This window comes from Callionymus lyra, chromosome 3, assembly GCF_982586985.1.
Source record: "Callionymus lyra chromosome 3, fCalLyr1.hap1.1, whole genome shotgun sequence".
In the NCBI taxonomy this organism is placed as follows: Eukaryota; Metazoa; Chordata; class Actinopteri; order Syngnathiformes; family Callionymidae; genus Callionymus; species Callionymus lyra.
In genome coordinates this window covers 14,376,306-14,398,036 of record NC_141820.1, presented here as the reverse complement: position 1 = coordinate 14,398,036, position 21,731 = coordinate 14,376,306, and the positions used below count along the sequence as shown (strand labels likewise).

Sequence of the window (21,731 nt, the reverse complement as noted above, 5' to 3'; positions counted from 1 at the left end):
ATGTTCATTTGTCTACAAAATGTATTTTTATCAAGTCTCTCTATAAATGTGAAGAAATAATCAACGTCTAAATCTTGAAACTTGCAAAGGTGTGTTTAGCATCATGGAGGTTGAAACAATAGATGGTTGACTTTAAGAACTGCAATAAATGAACCATCATCTGTGTGGTGTGTGTTCTCTCAGGTCGCTGCAGCTCGACTGCTTCACGTTTCTCTGAGCTCAGCTGCAGTGAGTCTCACGTGTTCGATGAGTTGGACGCCATCGCTCCTCCGTCCACTTCCTGTCTGTCCCAGGACGAGCCGTGCGGCTCCTCGGATGAGTCTTCGGCACATATAGGTAAAGTAGGTTCAAGTTGACTCACAGGTTACAGTGGAATCTTTAGATGATGATGATGATGATGATGATGACTATACTATACTATAATCAAACAATTTTCAACTATAATCAAACAATTTTCAACTAAAATCAAACAATTTTCAACTATTATCAACTAATTTCAACTATAATCAAACACGTTTCAACTATAATTAAACAATTTTCAACTATAATCAAACAATTTTCAACTTAAATCAAACAATTTTCAACTATAATCAATTTTTTTTAAACTGAAACCAAACAATTTTCAACTATAATCAAACAATTTTCAACTATAATCAAACAATTTTTAACTATAATCAAACAATTTTCAACTATAATCAATTTTTTTTAACTGAAACCAAACAATTTTCAACTTAAATCAAACAATTTTCAACTATAATCAAACAATTTTCAACTTGAATCAAACAATTTTCAACTATAATCAAACAATTTTCAACTTGAATCAAACAATTTTCAACTATAATCAATTTTTTTAAACTGAAACCAAACAATTTTCAACTATAATCAAACAATTTTTCAAATAAAATCAAACAATTTTTCAAATACGATCTAACAATTTTCAACTATAATCAAACAATTTTTCAAATAAAATCAAACAATTTTCAACTATAATCAAACAATTTTTCAAATAAAATCAAACAATTTTCAACTTTAATAAAAAGATTTTAAACTTTAATCAAACAATTTTCAACAAGAATCCAACATTTTGTCAATTATAATCAACAACTTTTCATTTTATTCAATCTATTTTCAACTGTAACCAAAGATTTTAAACTATAATCAAACCATTTTCAACTTTAATAAAAATAATTTTCAACTAAAATCAAACAATTTTTAACTAAAATCAAACAATTTTCAACTATAATCAAACAATTTTCAACTATAATCAAACAATTTTCAACTGTAATCAAACAATTTCAACTATAATCAAACAATTTTCAACTATAATCAAACAATTTTCATCTTAAATCAAACAATTTTCACCTGTAATCAAACAATATTCAACTATACTTAACAACATATATTCTTTATTAAATATGATTAAAAAAAAGATATAATAAATTAAGAAAATATAAATATTGTATCACAAATAATTAAATTAGAACGAAAAGCTCTTTCCAAGGGTTTTCCATCCATGTCGTTTGTTTGTTGTTGTTTCGCCTCCATGTGCCTCCGAGTCACTTCTCAACAAGCCTGGTTTCCTCTGCCGTGTTGAGGACGGTCTTATCTGAGCACTCAGTGTGTCGGCTCTTTGTGTGCGTCTGTGTCGCCCGACAAAAGGCCCGTAAATGAGATGTGTGTGTGCGTGTGTGTGTGCATGTGTGTGTGCATGTGTGTGTGCATGTGTGTGTGCATGTGTGTGTGCATGTCTGTGCGAGGTCCCCAAGGTTTGTTCGGCAGATGAAGACTTCTCCGCCTCGGCCTTAATCCAAAACAAGGTGTTTAACCTGCTTGCTTGACCCGAACCTCCGTCTGACCCTGGCGACCTTTGCCCGAAGGATGTGTGGGGATCAGGGGGTGGCCCGCTGCCACGGCAACCGGAGCGTGATAAAATCTAGTCTCGGCTTAGACCGAATGTGAGTTTAAGCCTCGGCTTGATTTTTATCAGCCGGACGAGGAACTCTCTTAGGCGTCACAGCTTGAATTGAAGATTTTTGACAGACTTTCTTTAATACTTTTGGACCAACATGTTTAATTGAAAGTTAAAAAAAATGCAAATTTGAATCATTCTTAAGGAAAAACTACTTTAAAAAATCTCCAAGTGTAGACATACACATTATTTCAAGATATTTCTTATTTATGCGTATAAGTTTTGTTTTTTTTGTTCAGATTTGTATAAAATCTTTCAGTCAGAAATTTGATTAGTAGTTCAACTAACTTGGTAAATATCTTTGTTTAAAAAAAACCATTTTCTTCCTCTTTTTTTCCTTTTATTTGTCCTTTTTATAGGTTTAATTGTTTATTTTCTTAGTGCTTTTATATGATTTTTTTTAAATTAATATAAAATGAAATATAGGAAAATGAATTTATGGCTAAAAAAACAACCTTTTTTTAATGTTATTTTAAATTGTAGTAATGTAAAATATGCAATCTGTTTTTTTTTCTTTAAACTCTTAACCATTGTGTTATCTATGGGTCAACAAATGTGTTCGTGGTATCCCTTGGAGTTTAAGGTGAATGACCTCCACCACTGCATATGTGTTTATGGAGGCCAAGGGGGTCGTTCACCTCAAATTTGTTTTCTGGCCTTTGACCCAGAGATAACACAAGGGATACCACGAAGCCATTGGTTTTCCGGCGTCCGGGTCACCTTGACCCTGAGGCAACACAAGGGTTAACATGAAATACATTTTAAAAATTGCAATGATATACAATGAAATTAAGTCTAAATCTTATTTTATAAGCGTATAAAAGCTTATTATACAGTATATTTTTCACGAATAGTTAAATTAATACTTAATTTTCATTTATTTATTTTACAGTTTTATTATGTAAGGTAAAAAACACAGAAGTTGAGGAATAGAGACATATCAATATCTAATTTTAATTTATTATTTATTCAGTTCAAAAAATGTTGCGCATCTTAAAATGTATCTAAATTTTGTATTTTGGGGGTTTGAACATTTCATTATAGGGTTACTATTGGGGGTCTTTTATGTGGCCTGCCACACTTGACAGCTTTATTTTTTATCTCAAAATTCCACAAGTGAACATTCATTTCGAAGTGGTCACCGATAAAGATGCCACGGTTAAGATAAGATAATGCATCATGCAATATCACGAAACCTCTGTTGCGCCATTGCCAAATCCAACATGTTCATTTGTTTACAAAATGAGGTAAAACCTTTCGTTTTTTTAAGTCTCTCTATAAATCTGAAGAAATCTCTGAAAATCTTACATATTGCGGCTTTAAGGCGATTCTAGTATCATTAGTCGTTGATCTTATTTTAGCGGAAAGTTATTATTTCGTTATCTCATAATGTTGCAACTGTCTGGTTGTCTGGTTCCCTCTGCTTAATGAGTGTGCGACACCTGACGCCAAGTGAAAGTGTGCGTCGCCTCATTGTGTTACACTGTTAGTCATCCCTGGGATTTCCTCTCAACGACTTCCTAATGAATCAGCAACAGTTCCCTTTTTTTTCTTCTTCATCCTTCCTCTACCTGAAGGGATTTCTTTAGCGAGCGACACACTAGACACCCACGTGGTTTTTCAACCGACAAAACAATGTGCGTGAGAAAGTGGACGCGGTCAATCCGTCTTCAAGGACGGCAAACTTCCTGTCCAAGAAAGCTTTTTTAATGAAAGTGGAAAAGCCTTTTGGGGGATTTCAGCCTCAGACGGTGTGTATGGTTGTGTGTAGGTGTGTGAGAGTGTGTGTGTGTGTGTGTGTCTGTGTGTGTGTGTGTGTGTGAGTGTGTGTGTGTGAGACGTCCTCGTGGACAGAGATTCCTGCTCCACAGCCTCCTAGCGTGGGTAGAGGATTTGCATGGGCACCGAGCCACGCTGTCACTGATCCGCTTTTAATTGGGTGTGACGATGGAAGCCCGGGGGCAGAGACGGAGGCGGTGTGGGGCGTCTTTTAGAGGGTTTTTGCTTTTTTTGTGTGGAGGAGTCAACGTCACATTCCGTTTCAACAAGTGGCTCAGCAGAGATCATAGGACAATATTTCACTGCAGAAAAGGTGCTTTTCCTGACTTGTTGTTTTTAGATATAAGTCAATGAATCTATATCAAAACTTATAAAGAACAGTTCATTGTTAGTATGAAATTGAAGGTTATTTATCTTTCGCCTGTAAAAGAATGTCTTTAGTTTGTTAAATAACAAACTTTTTTCTTTATTTTCATCAGTAGTGTGTCCACTGTGAGTAAGTTAATCTAATATTAAGAATCAAATGAGTTACAGACACAGTTGTCCCTGTAAATGTTTGAACTTGTTCTCTGTCCCAAAACATCACAATATTTTCAAAATATGAGGCAAGTTCAGAGGAAAGGGGATCTTTAGCGATTATACTTTATCTCACTCATTGGTTGATGGATAGATGGATAGATGGATGGAAGGATGATTGATGGATGCGTTGGGGGGTGGGTGAATGGATGAATGGATGATGAACAGAGGGATGCATGGTTAAAAGGATAGATTGATGGATGAATGGATGGATGGATGGATGGATGGATGGATGGATGGATGGATGGATGGATGGATGGATGGATGGATGGATGGATGGATGGACAAAGGGATGATGGATAAATGAATGAATGGACGGACGGATGGACGGATTGACGGATAAATGAATGGATGGATGGACAGAGGGATGAATGAATGAATGAATGCACAGTTGATTGGATAGATGGATGGATGGATGATGGAGGGATAGATGGAGGGATAGATGGATGGATGGATGGATGGATGTACCGATGGATGGATGGATGGATGGATGGATGGATGGATGGATGGATGGATGGATGGATGGATGGATGGATGGATGGATGGATGGATGGATGGATGGATGGATGGATGATGGAGGGATAGATGGATGGATGGATGGATGGATGGATGGATGAATGAATGAATGAATGAATGGATGGATGGACATAGGGATGGATGGATGATGGAGGGATAGATTGATGGATGGATGGATGGATGGATGGATGGATGGATGGATGGATGGATGGATGGATGGATGGATGGATGGACGGATGGATGGATGGATGGATGGATGGATGGATGGATGGATGGATGGATGGACAGAGGGATGGATGGATGGATGGACAGAGGGATGGATGGATGGATGGACAGAGGGATGGATGGATGGATGGACAGAGGGATGGATAGATGGATGGATGGATGGATGGATGGATGGATGGATGCATTGAATGGATGGATGGATGTCTTAGTATTTATCATTAAACAGTTCACATGAAACAATGATGAAGTTAAAACTCACATAAACGATCAATAAAGACTCTAAATGTAGCAACAAGTCAGGTAAACACTAACGTATCTTCCTCTCACAGAACTCTCACCTGGACTGGCAGCTCTGACGGTCGGCTGTGACTCCGGGAATCTTGGATCGCTGTCCCGGGTGCAGCTGCTCCTCCTCAACAGGGCCGACCCGGGGACCCTGCCTAGTCCTCCTGGTTTCGACGAGGATTTCTTGCGGGAACAAGCGGATGAAGACTTGGAGTTGACCTCAGCAGGTAAGGTGTGGGTCATTACTGGACACCATCAAGAGCAAAGATCATGTGCATCTTTAGGGTCAAAGGTCTCTGTAAGTAGAACTGAAAAGGAGGCAAAAACATCCTAAAACTAGAGAAAAAATCAGTAGCTTTATTTGCTGATGAAGCCGAACATTTGAGATCATTCAAACCATGGATCACAACAAAAATAGTTTAAAATCAGGTACAATTACATTGAAAAACAGCTGCAACATTCAATAATACCTTTAATAGACAATATTAAACCATACTCTGTGTTGCAATGCAACCACCAGAGAGTTCAAATTGAGTTTGTTTAACCAAATTTTAAGCAGTTACATATGCAAACACACATTTTGGTGCTTAAAGTACTTTTATGAACAAACCATTTGCATCCTCTGTTCGCCAGAACCTTGAACGGACCCTCACGAAGGAACAAAACCAGCAAATAAATGATTAAACATGTGGGAAGTTGCTGTTTGGACACAACTCTAGTTATTTTAAACCCAAATACACAATTATACCATAAGCTTCAAAATTAGGGACCGTCAACTTTTTCCATTACGATCCTGTATCTACTTAACCACATGATTCGTCTCTAATAACCCATTTCTCTAAGAGCACTGCTTTACAGTACACTGTAAGACAGTGCACTTACTTGTGCAGTGAATACATTTCGACAGGGTAGTACTGCCTCAAATCAAACACTGCAACTACACACTTGCACGAAATGACTCGACAACTTCTTCTTCTACTACTTTTTAACGCTGATCGCAACCGACCGTTGGAACCATATCGTCAACACTTGACAGCTTTTCGTCAATCGAAAAACAAGTTATTAAGTTGTGTTTCATTTTTTTATTACTGTTGTTGTGTTGTTTTGTGTTAAAATAAGTGTTTTTCTCGAGACATTTACGCCAGTATCTGCTGACGTAGCTTCCGTTTAGCGTGATCTACGTCACTAAGATGGCGGATGTTGAGGATGGAAGAGGATGTCCATCGATCCACACTCGACTTTCTGGCTATTTGAGCGCTTATTGCGCACTACATTTTTCGCACACTGCTCGTTGGAACGCTCTTGTGCACTCAAAATATTAAGTGTAAGTGTAGAAGTGTGTGATTTGGGACACGGCCACAGTGAAATGGTCGCTGAAGAGCACAGACAATGGTGTTCGTTTTTTGGAGCTTTAATATGCTATGGAACGTTTCTCTGTTTCTTCACTGAAACACATTTTATCACATTGAAAATTGTGAAAGTAAAAGTTCACCCCTAATCCAAACTTCACTCATTTTCTACTAACCCTCATGTCGACTAAGGGTTGAGATTCTTTTCAGACTAATCTGTTGCTTTTTAGAGTTATGGACAAAAATGTTTGTTCATTTTAATGTAGCGACTGGAGCTCAGTTGTCTTCGTCTTCATCTTCGTCCAAAAAGATAAACTTAAAAACATCCAAATACCTCCGTACTGCTCGTCTGTAACGTCCATCTTGTATTGAAGCCTCGACAAGAAGAATTGTTTCGGAAAAACGTCAGGTCTGTATTTTTTAGCTTGTTTTTAGCGGACGCTGCTATGCTAACAAGCTAAATCTTGCGAACTAACACTTGCAATGTGTTTTAAGTTAGGTTAGGTTAGGTAGAACTTTATTTATGAAAATTGTTTTTTCCAATTAGCCACAGCAATTATTCATAAAAATAAAAATAAGAACAAGAACAAGAGAAATAAAAAGAAAGAACAAGATGATACAATCTAAGTCTAAAGATAAAGATAAAGAACATAGATCAAAGACAAAGGATACAAAGATTAACATATAAAAAACAAGATACTTTTACTCCACTTCTGCCCCCAAACTCAGAATTAAACAATTTAATAGCCGCAATGAATGCGTCCCTGAGTCTATTAGTGTTGCATCTGGGTAGGAGCATTCGTGCTTTTCATCTGCTTCTCTGCTCACTGATGACAGTTTTCAGATTATGTTCACTTTTCTGTTATGTTCAGTTTAATGAGGAAAGACGTCAGACAGGAACTGAAAAATGATCAAATCCACCACAAACAAACTTAAAATATAGATTTATTTAAGTGTTTTGTCGAGGCATTAAATGCAAGATGGACGTTACAGAAGAGACATTGAAAAGGAGGTATTTGTTTTTAAATGTGTCCTTTTGGACGAAGACAACTGTGCTCCAGTTGCTACATTAAAATGAACACATATTTGTGTCTGTAAATAAAAATGAACAGATTACTCTGAAGATAATCCTAAGCATTAGTCGACACGAGGGTGAGTAGAAAATGAGTAAAGTTGGAATCTTGACTCGTCATTAAAGGCGTGTCCCGGGACCGATTTTTTGGACTCGAGAGATGTTTGAAGAGGAAGCTGAACTGACGCAGCTTTTTATTGACGGATTATAAAAATTAAAATACTTTTGAAATGTCAAATTCGCTCCGTGGATAATCAACCCCTTTGTCTCCGGCGCTCATTGAAGTGTCGCCCGAGAAGAAGGTAATCTCAGTTTGCACAGCGTGAAACTGTCTCGGGACAAATGTTCTCGGCGGTTTGCTGGAGATCGTTTGATAAGTCAAAACCGTCACTTTAATGGCAGGGAACTGAGCGACAGGTGTTTGTTCTCGGAGGCAGAAAACAAACAAGTGGGGGGGGCGAAGAACGCCACGCAGACCAAGGATGCCGACGCTCGGAGGACGGCGAGCGCAATCTTCACGACGCGGAGGTTTATGGGTGGCGTGAGGATGTTGCACATTAATAAAGATCAAACTGCTGCGGTGGATCATTAACGGGGGAACTCCGAGCGAGATAGGCGGCGACACTTGACACTGAATACATAAAAAGGTTGTTACGGCGGGAGGAGTGTGTGCGGCGAGATGTTTACGAGATGATTAGGATTGTTCCGAGTCAGTTAAGCATCAACAGTCGTAAGTCGTGAGTCGTTAATGTAGTTTAAAATGTGTGGAGGTATGAATGAAATCCAGTGTTTCACATTTTTTCACAAAGAAAATCAGGTTTTTCCAGTTAAATTACTGAGTGATCGACATCTGGCTTCAAAATATATTTTTTTTAACTCTTGTGTTATCTCAGGGTCAAGGTGACCCGGAGGCCCGAAAACAAACTTGTTTGTGGTATCCCTAGTGTTGTTCTCCAGGTCAAGGTGACCCAAACGTGCGAAAAGAAATATGTTTGTGGTATCCCTTATGTTGCTTCTGGGTCAAGATAACCAACAAATGTATTTGTGCTATCCCTTGTTTCACCGGGTCAAGGTGAACGACTTCCCTGGCTTCCATTATAATCACATGCAGTGGTGTTGAGTGTTTTTGGGCCTCCGGGTCATCTTGACCCCTAAGATAAAACAACGGTTAATGACGATGAAAATACTTGTGTTGGTTTCAGGAATTGCTTGCGTGTTATATTTATTACTAGCATTTTATAAGCATTATTATTATTAGCTTCTTTTTTAATTATTATAATCATGTTACAATCGTTGCTATTATCGTTATCGTTATCGTTGTCGTTTCTACATTTATTGTTATTGTTATCCTTTATTATATTATTATAATTATTTTATTATTATGATGATTTTTATCGCTGTCTTTTTATTGTTATCGTTAACATTGTTATTTTTATCATTATCTTTTTTTATTGTTATTTTTATCATTATCTTTTTTTATTGTTATAATCGTTAACATTTTTATTACCATTATATCATCATCATTATAGCCTACAATCATTGCTATGTAAAGTCATTATAAAAGAAACATTTTTTTCTAGACTTTTTTTGTTTTCTTTGAGACAAATAACATTTGTACAAACTTATCACAGTAAATTAAACCAAATTAAACCAATGACCAATTTTCTTTAAGTTAATGTTTGATAATATTTAAGTTAAAAAAATTAAAACTTCATAGATGTCTCAATTTACACTCTTATAAATTTGATGCAAATTATGAATATCTCCATATAAATCTTTGTAAATGTTGAAAAGTTTTACCTTACCTTACCTTACCTTAAAAATGAAAAGCATCTGCAGTGATAATGAATTGAGTTTGTGTGACGTAAACAGGGATCATTTAATGTTGGATCTAAAGATAAAAAACATGATTATTGTGAATGTATTTCATTGAACTATTTGTGAATATATCAGTAGAAATGAATGCAAGATAGTGACACTTGTATACGCTGAATAATGTGTAACATAACTCTTATTTTAAAGATATTTTCTTATTTATTTGAAACAAGCTTGATTGTTATAATACAATATTAACCATTTTTTATTAACAAAGTGATGTAACTATTAGCAGCTTTTCAGTTTAGATGAGAGTTGAATATCATTTTGGACACGGACGAAAAGAAACGCAAACAAGCCTTAGATTATTTTCTGACGCATCATCAAAACCAGCAGAACCGGTCCTGTGACTCAAAGTGCGGTGCATTAAATAACCTTTATTTTATAGTTGGTAAATATAACCTGCTGCTCGGTTCATATTCAAATCAAGTGTCCTCTGATGCTCTCTGTGCAGTGCATGTTCTAACGTTTCTTCTATTATTAATAAATAAATAAAACATCTGTTTACTGGAGATATATATTTATACATATAAATATACATTTTCTTTATCTTAGTTTGTTTTATTTTAAATAATAGTTCAATTATTAATGTACATTTTCATTTTCTTGCTCTTTTTAAATGTTAATACTAGTTGAATTATATAAATACGTGTACATTTTTTCAACTTAATTTGTCTTTAATGTTATTGATTATTTAATTTGTTTTACTTATTAATTATCAATGTATTTATGCCATTTCATGATAAAGTCTCTTAATGATAAGACGACGGTTGAAGGCGCTAAAAGTATTTGTGTTGGTTTCAACAATTATTCTTATTTGTGTTATATTTATTATTATTATTAGCATTACAATAATAAGCATTATTTTTATTATCATTATCATATTACAACCATACTATATTTATGATGATTATTATTGTTGTAGTTATCATTAACATAATTATTATGACTACACTATAACTTGTTTTAATTTAGTGTATTGCATTTTTATTTATTTATTTATTTTTATATCATTCTTATAATTACATGTTTATATTGTTGGTTTTTGTTTCATTCATCTGTCATAGCATCGTCATTATCTTTGAAAATTAGTTTTGTCTGTGCTCATGTTGACAAACCAAAAATCAGTTTTAGTGGAAGCGTGTCTACGTGTGTGTAGGTGTGTGTGTAGGTGTGTGTGTAGGTGTGTGTGTGCAGTGTTTGCACCTGGCACGCTCCAGCCGACAGGTGCTGCCTCACTTTTCTTGCTCCACTTCTGCCCTTATTTGCCGAGAGATTACAGGCGCCATAATTGGACACAATATTGTTCATATCTGCGTTCAAACGCATATCTGCGGACAAAAGATAAATGCAAGTGCGAGCGCTGGCCCGGGGGGGGGGGGGTGTGTACACAAATGCACAGACACACACCTGCCTGCCAACAACTTCAGGCGCGCACAAATAATGACATAGGACGTCAAACTATTATGTCACATTGTGTTGTCTTTGATCTTCTTTTTTTTGGCAATACTCATAGAGATTGTTTTAAATTCAATATAGTTGTATGTTTTGTTTAATATGAGTTTGGCCCGGGGGGGCACACTTTGTCTGGATTACATTCTTTTTGTTCGGTATTATCATATGGTTCCAAAAACCACTTGAAGGATCGCTCGCTGTTAAGAGAGAGAGTTGCAAAAAAAGTTCAGAAATTATATTGTTTTCTTACTTTTTTCTTATTATTACAGCTCCTATATATTCATCAGAGCTGTTAAAAGGTTTTAGCGGATCAATTCTAAATATATATTTTTTTCCTTACAACTATTATACTGTTATTATAGGCTCAATTCTAAATATACAGCTTTTTTTTTCTTTTTTTTATTACTGGCTCTATTCTAAATATAAATTTTATTTGTCGTACTATGTTCTTATTATTACTGGGTCAAGTATAGATGTAAATTAAATTTTCTAATTAGAAAAGTAAAATATAAATGTAAAATGTTTTTTTACCTTTCATTTTTCCTTACTTTATTCTTAATTATTCATATTGTTGATTCAAAATATACCCTTTTTTATTTTTCATTTTATTTTAAGGTCATTTCTAAATATACATTTTCTTACTTTTTTTCTTATTCTGACTGGTTCAAGTCTGAATATAGAGCTTATTTTTAATATGTCTTCTAGTAATTACTGGATCTATTCTAAATATACATTTTATTTGTCTTACTATTGTCAATTATAAAGTTCTTTAATTTTGCTTAGGTTTCATTATTATTATTATTATTATAAGGTCAATTTAAAATATACATTTTCTTACTTTTTTCTTATTATTACTAGGTCAAGTCTACATATACGTATACAATTTATTTTTCTTATTTATGTTCTATATATTTTATACTTCTTACTTTTTTATATTACTGGGTAAATTCGAAATATACATTTTATTTTCTAATTATAAATATACAATATAAATGTAAAAGGTTTTTCTTACCCTTTATCTTTCCTTAATTTATTCTTAGAAATAACGTGTTGATTCAAAATAAACACTTTATTTTTCTTTTTTCGTTTTATTTTAAGGTCAATTCTAAATGTTTTTCTTGTTACTACTGGTTCAATCTGGTACAAGAGCATCTTAACGTCTCTGAGTGCTTTTCTAAATGTGTTTGTTTTTTTCTTCAGTTTTTAAACTCCATGTTTCTTCCCGTCAGGCGACCTGAGGCCTGACTCCTCCTGCAGCGTCGCTCGAAGCTGGAGCTCAGCGAGTAAAGTCCAACGACACAAATCAGTGAGTGACCAAATCCCCCTTCTTTTTTATTTCTTCTTCTTCTTCTTCCTGCACCCGGACCTTCATCTATCACGGCCGCACAGAGCAAACACGAGCAGGACGAAGAATCAACTCCGGCGTCGAGACAATAAACTCAAAGCTGGCACCGGCGAGACACAAACACGCGGACAAAGAGCCGCATTGATGAACTCGTACATTTATAACTGTCGTTTCCAACAAGGGCTGCCAAATTGTTGTTGATAATTGAGACACAATATAGCACGTGGCGTGCAGCAGGTGTGTGCTGGATCCGTCATGGGCTGCTGGGACTGTACCGGCACAGGCAGGCTCACGGCTCCGTCATAGCAGGGGGGGAACGGGGGACGGGGCGGGGTTCTTTCAGAGGATCCACTGCCATTAGACAGGGGCCGTGAGGTGAGGGGTCACGGGGGTACACGGGGCACGCACATGCTGGGCTGCAGTGGAATGGATGCAGGTGCTCCACGTGATCTCAGATTAATCTCCCCTTTATGAAGGATAGCGAGGGAGGAGGGATGGAGGGAGGGAGGGAGGGAGCCCCTGAAAAGCATGAATGAGCCTCATAAGCCCCCCACCATTACAATGGCGGGCTGGAGTGTCGCTGGAGCAGGATTCATAAGAATTATCATAATGCAGCTCGGCCCCACGACTCGATTTATCCACGATGAAGAGAGATGATGGACTGTTGAAGCTGTGGGAGGAGACCAGGGCGTCGTGAGGAGCTTCTTGTTTGTCGACGTCGTGAAGATCCAGGCTGAAACATTGCGTCGCATGTTGAGATCATTATTAAAACTATGATTATTAATATTTGTAAATCTCCTTTAACTTTCCATATAATTCGATCAGGGCCGTGCAAAGTAGTTCTTGTTCTTACTTTTTCTTATTATTATTGGGTTGATACTAAAGAAACGGTTTATTATTACTGGGTCTAATTCTTAATGCAAACTTTTTTTTTACGTTATTTATTCAATTTAAATAAAATTCTTACTTACTTATTGTTATTATTGGCTAAGATCTAAATATACATTTAATTTTTCTTTGTTTTTTTTTCATAATTTTACCGGTTCAATTCAAAATGTTATATTTCTGGCTTTTTTCTTATTATTACTGGTTGAATTAAAAATTTACATTTTATATTTCTTAGTTTTCTCTGATTTTTACTGGTTTAATTGAAAATGTACATTAATATTTCTTATTTTTTCCTTATTGTTATTGGTTTAATTCTGAATACACACATCAAATAAATAAATATGAACCTGATTTTTAGTGCTGGTTTAACCCCAAATATATTTGTTTTTTCTTATAATTACCGGTTCGAATTCTAAATACTGTATTAATTTTTTCCCTTTTCTTTCTTTTTTCTTTCCCATTTTGTGTTTCTGTCTTTACCACACACACTATAAGAGAAACTTTGGTTTGATCCCTTGTCACTAGAAAATAAATTGAAACAATATTTTGTATTAAAAGCTTTGAATAATTTGTCTGTAGTTCTTTAGAAGAAAAAGGAAAATCCCCAAACTCACGGCGTAAAAAGACAACTACTTGAATCTAAAAATATATTAAGCATTTCAGCTTTGAATAACATATATATTGCATATCATTTTAATTTCTTTTTATATCAACATGTTGGATTTACTTCTTTTTTGTAACCATTAAGGTCATGGATGTGATGAAGGAAGATTTCGAGAGAAATTTGCAGCGACTTGTTTAATTTTTTTTATTGAGTTGTCATTTAACAGGTTAATAAAAGTGTCTAGAATGATTGTTTTGAGTTTTTCAACCCTCAACATTTTGACTCTGACGTGTTTTTCCGTCTGTTGTAGGACGAGTCGGACGGAGACTCTTGCTCCTCGCTGGTGGTCGATCTGAGTCCATTGTCAAGACCCTCCACCTGCAGGTCTAACTTCGGTACAGTATCCCTGAAATCTCCGTAACAAATTCATTTCTCCGTGGCCCTGTGTCCCCGCTCTCTCCCCACAATACTTAATCAATACGAGAGTCCGTCTCCGACTTCGCCGACTGATCCGGTAAAAGCCCACTCAGTCGCTGTCAGCTCTGCTTTATTAGCCGCCATTGTCTCCTCACTGTCAACGCTGTGTTTGGTGTTCCCTCGCCTCCGGTACACTTAAGCCCGCTAATCCTGGCGAGGGCCAGCTGGTTCCCAGTATCACCTTCACCTGTGCGGTTAACTTGTGTACATTCATGAGCGATGATGAGGAGGCGGCGCCCGCCATTGCGACCGCTTAAGAGCCGGGCTCTCTGGAGGACCACTTGGAGATGGAGAGCAAACTTTTAGGTAATGGCTTCATTTCATCCTATTATTTCCTGGACCGGCGAAGATCCTCAAAGATGAACCTTTTTTTTTACGTTTAGTTTCTGCTGTTTGCAAACTACATTTGTGTTCCTGTAGATCACACTTGGACTACTGCTCTTTACATCATACTTTTCCTCTACCCACCAGTTGTGGTTTACAAGACCCTCAGAGAGTTTTAGCTTTTGTGCTACCTCTGTATTTATCTATTAGCTGATGCTAGCTTTGTTTGTTTGTTTTGTGTTTTTTAACGGTTGCCAAGCAACGAAATTACGCTGCCAGTTTCACTGCTGTGTTTTCTGTGCAATGACAATAAAATAAAGTCTAAAGCTAGCAAGCTTTTTTTTTTTTTTAAAGGGCCTATTAACTAAGACCCAATGTTTTATATTTTTAGACAAACTAGAATTTTTGCAGATAAGCTTCTGTTTTTCTGGAATTCGACTGCGACAAACTAGCGTTAGCTAGCATCGGCTATTAAGCGAATTACAAAGGTAGCTTGAAAGCAATTTTTCACTTTATATTTATGGTAAAAACTTTATATAATAAGATCTTTCTTTGCTAGTACTTTACTTTGTAACTAAGAAATATCTATTTTATGTACTACCTGCTGCCTTTGAGCAGAGCAATTGAAAATCTGAAGCTCTAGCTTAGACCAGAGATGGAAATGCTAGCAAAAAAAACCAAAAAGGACTATGTGTGCATTAATCCAGATTGTAAATATGGACTCAAAAGACGGCCAAGATTGTCAATATTATACTTGTCGTGTACCAGGATCTGACTGGACCCAAATACTTGTAGTGGCTGGTGATATGGAGACTTGATACTGCGAGATTAAAATGTATTTATACACAAACAAAAACAAAACAGCCGAACCAAAAGTGTCACCAAACCAGGTGGAAAACAAACAAAAGAAAAGTCAGAGGTTAAACTGAAACGGACAAGAAACCATAGAGGAGAACACCAGGAAAGAAATGTTAAAAGACAAATTTTACAAAATAGCGCAGCTGTCAACACAAGGGTAAAATTGTAATTAAATACAGGGGTGAAGGAAACTGTGGATGTTTACAAACAAACTGAGGGATTACATCTAGAAAGGCTCGAGGGCACCAGGGAAGAACAGGGGAGAGAAAGATGAGGACCTCAGAGAGGTCACCGTTACCATGCAGGACATGGGACGATCTGACACTGCGGACTAGAACCAGGAAGCTTAGGTAAGAGCTGCAAGGAAGCTGGATCTAAGCCAGTAACTTTTCAATGGAACACGTTGGGAAATAACAAAATGACGAAAAAAAACAAAAAACTTCGAACTTCTTTTATTTAAACTTACTTTTACTGTGGCTTCCACCTGGGATCTAGAGAAAACCGGACACCACTAATTTGATTTGGTCTGCTGTCTTTTCTTATCACACTTTACACACTTGGAGAATTTCCTCACACTAAAAACAATTGAAATGTTTGTAGTTTTTTAAGTGATCATTAATAAAAATGTACAAATAATGGCCACCTCACCTAAAAAAGCGTTCTTAGCATCATTCCAAATCCATTACAAAGGTTGATGGTCTTTGGTTCTAATACGAGTTAAGAAAATATAAAATAGTATTTAAGTATTTTAGGCTTTCAACCAAAATAAATGAGATTTTTTTTTCAACTTTCATATTTATTTATATTGGTTATTCATTATTATTTTAAGTCATATTTAACATAATGCACTGTAGTTACAATCTGAGAGATTGACAGAACCTTGCAGTGTCTAATAATCTTGAAAAGGTCCATTGAAAATTAATGATCTTCTGGAAAAATAACACTCGCGTTTCTGGGGAAAAGTTGGGAAAATGTCTTCAAAAGCAGGCTTGGAATTTTGATCTGGTATGGTCCTTTAACTCCCCGTGAAGGGCAATAGAAATAAATAGTAGTAGCTGGAAGAAAAAAACTATAGTGTTATAAGTTTCACCTTTTCCAAGATCACTTCTTTTTGTTTTAAACTCCACAATACATTCAGATTATGGCTGGTCACATGACTGTGGTCACAGTTCTCCTCTCTCTAGACAATTTAGAAAATGGGTTGACATTGCTTCACAGGACACACACACACACACACTTTTTTTTTCTTTTTTTTTTACCCCCGTGCTCTTTAAGACGACTCTTTGTTGCTCAAATATGTAACGTTCCTGTCGAGATGAGTGCTGCAGAGGCCAAAGACATGGTCATCCTCTGAGGGGCCAGGGGTCATCGGCAGGGCGTGGAGGGTTCAATCCCGAGGTCACCCGGGCTCTAATGGGTGCCCTGTGTGTGACTGGAGCATAGGTGAGGATCTGTTACCCCGGAGGTGCACGAAGTTCACTCTCTCAATGGAACAATCAGTAATGGATTGAATGACCCCGTTTAACAGACGAGTGTTCGAGAATCTGCATTAAAAATAGCAAAAGACAAAAGATAGTTTGGAAGTATTTTTTAAAACTTTAAATGTTTGAGGTACATTTTTAAAATCAATCACACATTTTTAAGTAGTCAATAGAAGTGATTTTGTCTGGACCAATTTTTCAGGCGGTATCTACAACGAAAAGCACGAAAATAAAATCTTAACCCACTGCTTTTTTCCAATATATGACAGTTTTTGTAGCACTCTGGATCATTTGGATTAAATTAGCTTCTATGCTCAATTCCATGCTAGTTTCTTTTTTAATTGCTGTTGTTTCTGTCATAGAATGTCAAACTATCAGCCGACAAACAGCCATCGATACAACACACATGTGCCCTGATGTTATTTTTACAATATCTTCCATCAGTGGTTTTGCAAATGGGATATTTTCTTATAATTATTGCTTTTTGCTATAAAATTATGCTCAATATTAAATGTCATATCTTGTTAAGAAAGATCAACATTAATCATATTGTACAACCAAATCTTTTATTTATTATTTGTAGTTTACTTTTCAAGATTATTTCTCTTTTTGTCCAAAAACAGGACTATGAAGTACTTTTTTACTTTCTCAACATGTAACACAACAGCTTTTGCAGTGTGGCCCTTTGTATCCTCTTACTTTAATTCCCATAATGCATTGAAATAGTTAAGGGAAAGATAAATAGCTGGCAATTAATCTCTTATCCAGATGATAAAGAACACAAAAAGCCCAGGGTATAAATCAAATTAGTATTTCTGATGTACCGAAGCTTAACCATGAATTGAGGATGATTTACTAAGATTTGTTTTTAGTCCATTCAAACTTAAGCAGCTAGTATTCAAAAATAACAGACACAAAATAAAAAAAAGGGAAAGTTCTAAAACAAATATCTATTACAGGTTTTGCATAGAGTTGTGCACGGTGGTGCAGTGGTTAGCATGATAGCCAAACAGCAAGAAGGTTGCCGGTTCAGTTCCAGGTCGGACCTTTCTGTGTGTTCTCCCCGTGTTGCGTGTGTTTACTCCAGTTTACTCCAGTTTCCTCCAAAAACCTAAGACAGAAATACTTACATAGGAAGTCGGTACATAGGTATGAGCGTGTGAATGGTTGAGTGACCTGAGACTGACTGGCTTCCTGTCCAGGGTTTCCCCAGCCTCTCACCCGAAGAAAGTGGCATAGGGAAAAAAATTAAATGAAAAGAAAAGTTACACTTAGAATTGAAACAGTAATAAATACATTTTAACATATCATTATTATGACCAGATAAATAAACTAGAATCAACAGAGTCTTCCTGTGAAAAACATTTTTATAGTTTCTGACTTCATGAACGCCTCATAACTGTAGGTCACATGTGCTCTGGGGGGGGCATACCTTGCCCAGGTCTTTACCAAACTTTGGGTTATTTATTCAACTAAAGTGAAACTGTTTACCAATCAGACAAATTTTAGTTTAGTTTAAGTTTTAACCAGTGAATCTATAAAGTTTTCGACTCCATTCTTGAATCTGGTCTCTGGGGCGTGGAACGATCTTTTGTACGATGCTCCTGCTCCCCAGTGAGGCTGGTGATAAAAAAAAAAAAACCTTTGTCCAGTTTGTTGCTCATCAGGAATTCATAGGTAGTATAATCCCCCCTGATAATTGTCTCATGGCCGCCGCCCCGCTGCCCCGGTCACTCCACGTTCACCCCGGTCTTTAGCATTCAGCTGCTACTGAAGACGTTAGTGTCGAAATGAATGTTACGATCCGCGGGGCGACAAAGAGAATTAATCTGAACTGACCCTTGTGAATTGTCCCCGTATAAGGTCCAAGGAAGCGAGGGGACAGATTAGGCAGCCGAGTGACAGAGATGGTCGTAGCAGAGATTAGTTGTGTAAGCAAGGATCGCCGGCCCCCCCTTTCAGAAGACCACACACTGACAGTGTAGCCGTGTCACTATTGTCTCTAAGCCACCGCCACTGTGGGCTCATTGGCTATTGTCTCTGAAATCCTCCGGTGCTCGGCCAAGTAGCGCCCCCCTCCCTTAAAAAACCTGGACTCGAGCTCTTTGATTGGCACTTGTCAGGGCTGATAGACGTGTCGGGGAAAAGGCTTCCATAAAAAAAAGGGCCCTGAAAGGAAGGGGAGAAAAAAAATCCTCTCCCCCATGAATAATAATTTGGCGAGGATTTCGGCTTTTTTACTCCTCCCGGCTCTATTCTCCGAGGTGATAGGGGAGTGGAGGCTCTGGGTGGCATCAGCTCATCGATTGTCCACTGATGCTCATCTCTTTCTCAAACATCCATAGAAAGAGATACAAGCTCGACCTTCTTGCCATCGCCTGGTGCGAAGGGTGTTTGGCTAAATGGAGCGAGGGGAGTTGCAGGAGGCGGCGCCTGCTTTTTTTTTTTTTCCAGTATCTCCTTTTGGCCCTTTCCAGATCAGCAAAGCCAAATCCAGCTATCTGCCGCGTTCAGATGCTGCGGTTGGTATGGAAACATGCTGTGTGTTTAAGACGGGCTCTTGTTTCCAGCTTGCACTGACCTGAAGTCACCGCTGTGCATTCAAAGATTAGACTACTTTGGGGCCTTTTCGGAATAGAGAGAAACTTAATCCTGCATACATTTATTGGATAAGATAACAGAGATTACAGTTTTCACAAAACAGCTTTTTTTTCTTTGCTCACTGAAAGAGTTTTGTGTGATTTATCCCTGATTTCATAGTAAATATTGCATAGTTAATTTATCTTTCTTCGGGTAGTTTGTATTTTCATATTCCTGATTTTATAACTAGAAAGTCAACCAGTCATATTGTGTTTTCTTGTCGTTTAAATATAAAATTCATATAATATAATGTTCTGGACCTTGCTCGCACAAATAGTAGGAGCAAGAAAGAATGTCTCCCACACATAGTGACAAATTCTTTAAAAAAATGCATGGATCCAGATGAAAACCCAAAATATAATCACCTGTTCTTCGCCCCATTATCTCCTGATATAATTCAAATCCGTTTTTGCTGACAGGCAAAGACAACACATTCCACACTACAAATCCTTCAATTTTCTTGAAATTTGATAGTGCACCTTACAATTCTTTGCACCTTTAACCTTGGTTGTGCTTAATTACATCGAACTGATTTTATATAACACACAGCCCTCAAAAATCAGTCAAAAATGTTTTAGTACAACTTTGGTAAGTTACGAAGCCGCACAGCGAGGCTATGTAGATTTATTCCGTGAATCTTTGTAATATAACTCCACGAAGCTTCATGGTATTACTCTGTGAGGTTTTCGCGGTAAGACACGAAACTTCGTAGGAAAACTGGTATTACTCTTGAAAGGCTCCGTCTTATTAATACAAGAGGCTTTGTTGTATTACTCTGAGATGCTCCTTAGTATTACTCCAAAAGGCTCTGTAATATTACTACGAGAGGCTTAGTAGTATTGCTCTCTGACGCTCCGTAGTACTACTCCAAGAGGCTCCGTAGTATAACTCTGAGAGGCAACGTAATATTACTCCGAGAGGCTCTGTATTATTTCTCTAAGAGGCTTCGTAGTATTACTCCAAGAAGCTCTGTATTATTACTCTGAGAGGCTCCGAAGTATTATTCCCACAGGCTCCGAAGTATTAATCAGAGAGGCTCCAAGGTAATAGTCCCAGAGGCTCCGAAGTATTACTCAGAGAGGCTCTGTATTATTTCTCAGAGAGGCTCCGTAGTTTTACGCTGAGAGGCTCTGTAGTATTACTCTGAGAGGCTCCGTAGTATTACTCCCAGAGGCTCAGTAATATTTCTCCAAGAGGCTCCGTAGTATTACTCCCAGACGTTCCGTTAGTATTAGGCAGATAGGCTTAGTAGTATTACTCCCAGAGGCTTTGTAGTATTACTCTGAGAGGCTCTGTAATATTACTCAGAGAGGCTCCGTAGTTTTACGCTGAGGGGCTCTGTAGTATTACTCTGAGAGGCTCCGTACTATTACTCCCAGAGGCTCAGTAATATTTCTCCAAGAGGCTCCGTAGTATTACTCCCAGACGTTCCGTTAGTATTAGGCAGATAGGCTTAGTAGTATTACTCCCAGAGGCTTTGTAGTATTACTCTGAGAGGCTCTGTAATATTACTCAGAGAGGCTCCGTAGTTTTACGCTGAGGGGCTCTGTAGTATTACTCTGAGAGGCTCCGTACTATTACTCCCAGAGGCTCAGTAATATTTCTCCAAGAGGCTCCGTAGTATTACTCCCAGACGTTCCGTTAGTATTAGGCAGATAGGCTTAGTAGTATTACTCCCAGAGGCTTTGTAGTATTACTCTGAGAGGCTCTGTAATATTACTCTGAGAGGCTCCGTAGTTTTACGCTGAGAGGATCTGTAGTATTACTCTGAGAGGCTCCGTAGTATTACTCCCAGAGGCTCAGTAATATTTCTCCAAGAGGCTCCGTAGTATTACTCCCAGACGTTCCGTTAGTATTAGGCAGATAGGCTTAGTAGTATTACTCCCAGAGGCTTTGTAGTATTACTCTGAGAGGCTCTGTAATATTACTCTGAGAGGCTCTGCAGTATTACACCGAGAGGCTCCGTAGTATTACTCCCATAGGCTCCGTAGTATTACTCCGAGAGACTTTGTG

The 21,731-nt window shown here is 37.3% G+C and overlaps 1 protein-coding gene across 1 annotated transcript in view; it reads left to right on the top strand.

Moving 5' to 3' along the window:
* The window catches only part of LOC148083352 (uncharacterized), a 90,217-nt gene that overhangs the window by 42,841 nt on the left and 25,645 nt on the right, over positions 1–21,731 (top strand). Inside the window, exons 8-11 of the mRNA XM_087786555.1 lie at positions 184–336; positions 5,395–5,577; positions 12,331–12,407; positions 14,249–14,333. Coding sequence (XP_087642681.1) covers positions 184–336; positions 5,395–5,577; positions 12,331–12,407; positions 14,249–14,333 — 498 coding nt within the window. The remainder of the gene's footprint in view (positions 1–183; positions 337–5,394; positions 5,578–12,330; positions 12,408–14,248; positions 14,334–21,731) is intronic.